Source organism: Astatotilapia calliptera, chromosome 3 (genome assembly GCF_964374335.1).
Source record: "Astatotilapia calliptera chromosome 3, fAstCal68.1, whole genome shotgun sequence".
NCBI lineage: Eukaryota > Metazoa > Chordata > Actinopteri > Cichliformes > Cichlidae > Astatotilapia > Astatotilapia calliptera.
The window spans coordinates 77,764,028-77,770,697 of record NC_137424.1 but is presented as its reverse complement, the minus strand read 5'-3'; the positions used below and the strand labels follow the sequence as shown (position 1 = coordinate 77,770,697).

At 38.3% G+C, this 6,670-nt stretch overlaps 1 protein-coding gene across 2 annotated transcripts; it reads left to right on the top strand.

The window, feature by feature from the left end:
• The first annotated feature begins 2,043 nt into the window (after window positions 1-2,043).
• Window positions 2,044-6,279, top strand: LOC145425883 (uncharacterized). 2 transcript variants are annotated; one of them, XM_080299343.1, is made up of 5 exons: window positions 2,044-2,192; window positions 3,674-3,742; window positions 3,861-3,909; window positions 4,909-5,001; window positions 5,272-6,279. In XM_080299343.1, exons 1-5 carry the CDS (start codon window positions 2,053-2,055, stop codon window positions 5,581-5,583), a joined length of 663 nt encoding a protein of 220 aa, XP_080155469.1. In that variant the 5' UTR covers window positions 2,044-2,052; the 3' UTR covers window positions 5,584-6,279. The 2 variants fall into 2 exon arrangements, with proteins under 2 accessions (XP_080155469.1, XP_080155470.1); XM_080299344.1 differs by lacking the exon at window positions 2,044-2,192 and adding an exon at window positions 2,323-2,425.
• Window positions 6,280-6,670: the final 391 nt, after the last annotated feature.

Genomic DNA, 6,670 nt, shown 5'->3' with positions numbered 1-6,670 from the left:
AATGAAATAATTTGTTAGTTTGAAATGCTACAGGGAACTATGTACCTGCACATTAATGCTGTGGAAAGACTTCCTGTTCACATAGTCTCCTTCATTTACTGAAGGAGCAATGATTGGAATGTGAGTACCATCTATACAGCCAATCACGCCTGGGAACCGTGAAAATAAATGTAAAATTTAAGTAGTAGTTCAAGTATCACCACATCATGAATTAAGTTTTGTTCATCCTGATACCTGCAATTTTGTGGAATCCCTCTTTGCTAAATCTTGTGGGTCTATGACCGGGGAACACCACAGACGAGTACAGGAGACGATTCAGTGCAACTGTAACATTCCTGACTGCCCGACAGACAGTAGCCTTGGAAACGTGCTCAGCGTCACCAATATTATACAGAAAGCTCCCGTTTGCAAAAAACCGAAGTGCAATACAAATAATATGTACAGAACTGAGAGCATGTCCGCGATGTGTCACATGAGCAATATTAGGCCTGAGGATGTTATTCAAATAAATTATAGATTGTGCTGAAAAACGGTAACGTTCACACAGGAAATCATCAGGAAATGATAAAATGTCCAAACGCGCTCTGATCACTCTCTCCCGGCGGAGAGCTCTGCGGAGAATTTGGGCTTCAACATCTACTGGCTCTTCAAGGAAGGGGCACGCCATGTCTGACACTTCCTACTGTCAGGTTTCCGACAAAGGGGCGGAGACAGTCAGGGTTAGTTGTAGTAAACCTGCTAGGGGGCAGGTTAGCTTCACGGAGTGTGTCGTCATAGTAACTCACTCAGAATTAATCTAAACTCGCTTTGTGAAACCGAAAACCCAGAGTTTTCGTTCACTCAGGGTATACTTACTCAGAGTTTGCACTAAACCGGCTTCCTGAAATAGGGCCCTGGTTTAATCCTGGTATAGTTGAATATTTGTATATAATCCCACAGCTGTCAGACTCTATAACAGGGGTCACCAGCCTTTCTTAAAACTGAGAGCTAGATAAAATTGTGAACAGTTTGGTTCATCTTTAGTTATACGGTTCTATCTAGCATATTCTATCTTCTCTCCTCACAGTGGAGGTTGTATCGGCGCTCCATGGAGCTCTGTCCTGAAATTGCAGAGAAGTGTGTGAAGGCGACGTATGTTCTCCACAATTTTCTTCGCTCTTTGGACGGGAGAGGGGCACCTGCTGTGGTGGAGCCGTTGCAAGGCCTGGGTCGTGTAGCAGCAAACAACTCCTCCAGAGAGGCTGTCCTGGTGAGGGAGAAATTCATGGCCCACTTCTCGGCGGAGGGAGCTGTGTCTTGGCAACCAAACGAGTAACCTGTTTGAAGTCTGAGTGACTTCCCCACAATGTCTCTTTTAAGAGCCACCCACAAACCTCTGAAGAGTGTTCCTGCCTTTTTAAAATTTTCTTAATAAATGGAGCTCTACTCCAAAATAAAGTAACCTCTTTTTATTCTCTTAAATACCTTTCTTCAATATGTTCCTATATACAGTGGGATGCAAAAGTTTGGGCAACCTTATTAATAGTCATTATTTTCCTGTATGAATCGCTGTTACAATAAAAAATGTCAGTTACATATATCATATAGGAGACACACACATTGATATGCACTAAATATTTATTTCATTTCTTTTTTTGTGTTGCCAATTTATGCACCTGCTTGATTTTGTTTAAACAATCATTGCACATTGTCTGTAAATCCAGTAAACTTCTTTTCACTTCTCAAATATCACTGTGTGTGTCTCCTATATGATATATTTAACTGGCATTTTTTATTGTAACAACCAACGATTTGTACAGGAAAATGATGTCTATTAACAAGGTTGCCCAAACTTTTGCATCCCACTGTATTAGTATATTTTGTCATTAGTATAATATGAAATAAATTCTACACTCAAAAAAATCAACTAGGGCATGTGTTTGATTAACAAAGTAGTAATATGTTTACATCACAAGAAGAAATCATTTTTATGCTCATTAAATGATTCATTCTTTTTTGTTGAATATAAATCAAAGAAAACTTTGATGAGTTAAATTCGTTCATGGCAATCCAATGAGAATGAGGTCCATCAAACCAACGGCTCTGATAGCGTCATGTATTGCGCATGCTCCACGCCCACCGGATGCGGAAAGGTCCGTTGAGAAGTTAACGAGCACACGTGGAGTTACTTCTTTGGCATACCTGATAGTGAGGTAAGTAATATTTCTTGATATATTTATTTAGGTTAGTGGAGTGAGAGATAAATACTATTAGTTAAAAAATTTTACCTGTGTAGTGTGGAGATTTAGAGGAGTTTTATATATAGCAGGGAGGTTGTAGACCCAAGCATTTTTCAAATGTAAGTCGGTGAATTTAATGTTTTTTTAAAAACTTAACCGGAGTCGCTAATTGTTGCAACAGAGCAAAAACTGATGAGGTTATTTTGGTAAGTTCGTTTTTTTTTTGTTTCTGTCGACTTTGAATGAGGTTTGTTTCATGGTTATCTGCGTTGGTAGGACTGTTTTTCTTCTCTGGAGTTAGCTAACTTTGAAGAGCGGGAAAGCCGCGTAGAGCCGTTACGTCTTCGCATATAGCTCCGTGAATGACAGGTTACTTTCTGCTTAACCGGAGTTGGTGATTGTTGGTAGTAGTGGTAAGACTGACCGACATGGTTTTGGTGATTTTATGAGTGTTTTATGATGCTCTATCTAAAATTCCTGTTTTTGTCAGTGGAGTTTAGTCGCGGGCAACCGCATTAACTGGATTGATGAAAGGTTTAATTCAACTAAACCAGCGTTTAGGGGAGTTAATAACAAGGAGTAAGATAAAATCTGTCACAATAATTGCATGTGCATTTTCTTTTTTTGTAATATATTCACTTAGTTTTCGAATTCAGAATGATTTAGGTGGATAATTGTTCGGGTTATAGTTTCTCTGGTGCTCTGCATTAGGCTGACTAACGGTGCGTTCACACCGAACGCGATAGACGCCCCTAGCTGATCGCGTGCACATTTGCACCTCGAAGCGCGTCCAGCATGAACTGGTCGAGCTTTATATGCAATTTTCACGCGTATGAAGAAGAGATCTGGGAGGAAGTAGTGCCAGACGGTATGTTATTAAAATGGCAGCTGTCAATCTAGCGTTTGAAGAAAGAGTCTCCCTTCTCTATTTGCTGTGGAGAGCAGAGCAGTGCCTAAAGGACGTCCTCACCGTACCTGGGTCCATCAGGTCTTCCACAAGCATGAGCAGTTTGGTGAGTTTCACCACTTGCTCCAGAAGCTCCGTCTGGATGACGGCCGCTTTCAGCTGTACCACCTTCGGTCCCTTGCCGAGTTTGAGGAGCGCTGTCCCGCAGATTTTACCAGCTGGAGCGGTAGACGTGAAAAGCGCGAATGCACAAAATGCACCACACAAACTGCAGTGCGTATTTTACTTCGCGCTTCAAAGGCGTCAGTCGTGTGAAGTAGGCAGAAAAGCGTTTTCTCAATGCAAATCTGCTTCCGAAGTTTAGCTGGACCCCCAGTCGCGCTTCATCGTGCTCCTCCATTGACTTTACATGTAAACCTGAAGCTCTGGTCGCGTCTATCGCGTTCGGTGTGTACGCACCGTAACAGTCTTCACATTTCACAGTATGTAGATATTAACACAAATTTGTCAGAGTAATAACTTTGTTTTAATTAATTTCTCTCCCCAGAAATACATCACAAAATAAAGCCACATTCCCATGCTCTGAGATTCTTATGCACCTCCTCAACAATACATGGTAAGTTCATGTTTGCCTTATTATTATTATTATTATTATTATGTTATTTATTTTTTTTGGATGATGCAGAAGTTTAATCTCCTTGACGTTTTCTAATGCATATTTCGTTTTTTATCAGTGACGTGTATGTGGCAGTGCAAGCATTGTGTTACCAGAGAGAGCAGCAGGTACAAATTACTTCAACATTATAAACTACATCATCATTACGGAATAGGTCAACATTATCTGTGCATATATGTTAATTGTCCGTGCACATTTAAGACTTGGAGTGGACTGAACACTCATGTCTATAAAGCTCATTCATCTCAGTTTACACAGACAGCTTCAAGTTCAGTAACTTTTAAATGTGAGTTATGTGACTGCAGTGACGTCTTCTCTGAGAGAGATTTTTTTGTCCATATTGGAACACATCTGCGAAGTAACGAGACAGTTAGTTGTGTGTTTCTTGGTTGCCCTTTCAAGACAAATATTTACAATACATTTTATACACACAAGAGGAAGCATCATCCACACACACTTAAAGATTTTAAAGACAGGGTAGTTACACGTGTGGACCCAGTTCAAGTGATAGAGTCCTCTGATAACGTAAGGGCTAGCTGTTCTGAAGATGTATCCTATGGTGAATTTGAAAGTGAGTCAGTGACAGAATGTGATAATAGTGCTGTTGAAAATCAGCCCGAACTAATTGAACGGAAATTAGCAGTAATATTGTTGAAATTGGAACACATATTTCATGTTCCAGCAAAAGGATTAGATGAGTTCTTAGAGGAGTTAGTTTTTCTGTTGAGTTCAGCTAGTGTACCTCTGACAAAGCGTACAATTAGAGAAATTTTTAAGAGCCTTAACCTCCATATTAGTCAGGCTGTTATTGAAGAGCTTGCAAATTCTGTATGTGTTTCTAACCCTGTGGCTAAAATATTGGGAAAGTGTGGCCCTCTTGCCACTCCTTATAAAAGAAAACTATACTACATACAAAATTTTAGGGTTGTAGAGCCTGTTGAGTATTTTTTATCGATAGACCAAAGGAAGTCATTTCAGTACAAACGCTATATAAGAACCAGTCTATTTACCATGTGGCCTTTTGGACTCTTCCAAACTAAGTATTCCTTTTTCAAACTGCTGCCTAAAAGCTAAATATTGTCATTATGGATTCCCTTTTTTCTTAGGATGACACAATACATGCAAGACGAGCATGCATCCTGAAGTCCTTGTGTGTCTACCTGAATGAAGACCATGAGAAACTTGTGAAGGAATATACGGTCAGTTACATTCACAAGTTGTTCTGTGTTATGTAATTTGCTCCAGGAGTTATGGGTAATTTCGATATATGAAATGGTAAAATGTGACACCACGTGTGAATAAAAGATATTGCAATTGGTCCTTGTTTTGTTTCATGTCAAATTTCTGAGGTGTGAAACCAGAGACATAGAATTTAGTAAATATATCAGCATATTCACGCTGATTGCTGAATTCCTTTTTTTTTTCATATCTAGACTCAAACAAATGTATTATTGTATTTTACGTCACAGAACACTGAGGCCAACACTGAAGCCATGGAACAAACTGTGATGGGAGTGTATGTCATACATCAGGAGGGTGCGGAGCCTGGAGATGACCCAGAGAACATCGGTGTCCTGATTGAAGGCGTGGAGGTTCTCACTGGTTTGAGGAGCATTGCAATTGCTTGTGCTCTGTTATTTGGACTGATATACTGTCTGAACCTAAGCTACCCACCGGAGCTCAAATGCACTTTTGAAGTCTTGCAAAAGATTATCATGAAGCTGGATGGACAGAGGTTGTCATCCAAGGCACAGTTTCTAAAAAACAAGCTAATGGGGTGAATGAGCTTGAAACAGACTCAGGCAAGCCAGATATTTTTTTTCAAGGTTTTTGCAATGCAAATATGTGTTTACTGTTTTAAAGTTTAAAATTGTAAGTTATAAAATGTTCATATAAACTATGTGGTTTGCTCTGCGGCTATTATACAAAGATTGTTTGTTCATAACTTAAAGTCTTATACAGTTTAAGTGTAAACACTGATTTTTGCCAGATGGCAATTGTTACAAAGGCAAATGCACACTGGTTTTCACAAATTGTTTGAGTGGAGCAGTTATACTCAAAATTGAATGTTTTCTCCACACGTTAAATAGCATAAAGTCACTATTAATGGATACAGCCTGATTAAATGGAGGACTAATGTATGCAAGCAACATAGAAATGTTGAATGTTATGTCTGAGCTTTAAATTGTGTTAAAATTCATATTGTTGTTTGCAATGCATATTTTACTACATTTTACGAAAGTTGCTTTGGGGATAATATTTTTTGTCTGCAAACTATTCAACAGACTTATTTCATTTTTATTATTAGGGTTAGGGTTATTTTATTGTATTTTTTCTTTCAGTCAGCATGTCTTGATCTGGAAGTTCTGTGGTCTTAGTATGAGATGGTTAAAGGGGAGAAAGCTAGGCTGAACTGGGATCCTGCCAACTGTTTTAAGAATGTTCAAGCAAAATAAAAGAGATGGTTTTGCAAGTTATCATTTATGTATGTTTCATTAATTTAATTAAAAGTAATGTTTACATAATCAATACAAACACTAACTGAAACATGATTGGTGTAAGTACTACAGACATAAATTACATTTGTTCATTCAACAAGATTAACATTGGTGTAACAAACAAATATTTTACTAGTTCATGTAACAAGACTGACTTTTGATGTGCCAAGGTGTTTAAACAATATAACATGAATTTAAATTAATTAGACTAACTTGGTACAAACATGTTAACTGAATAAAAATCAAATTAACTGAATGTTAATGTTTAAATTATGTTACACTTACAAACATATTTAGTGTTGAAACAACACAATCAAGATGGATTGATATAACATGATTTGTTTAGATGGAATATAGGTGGCAAGATGAA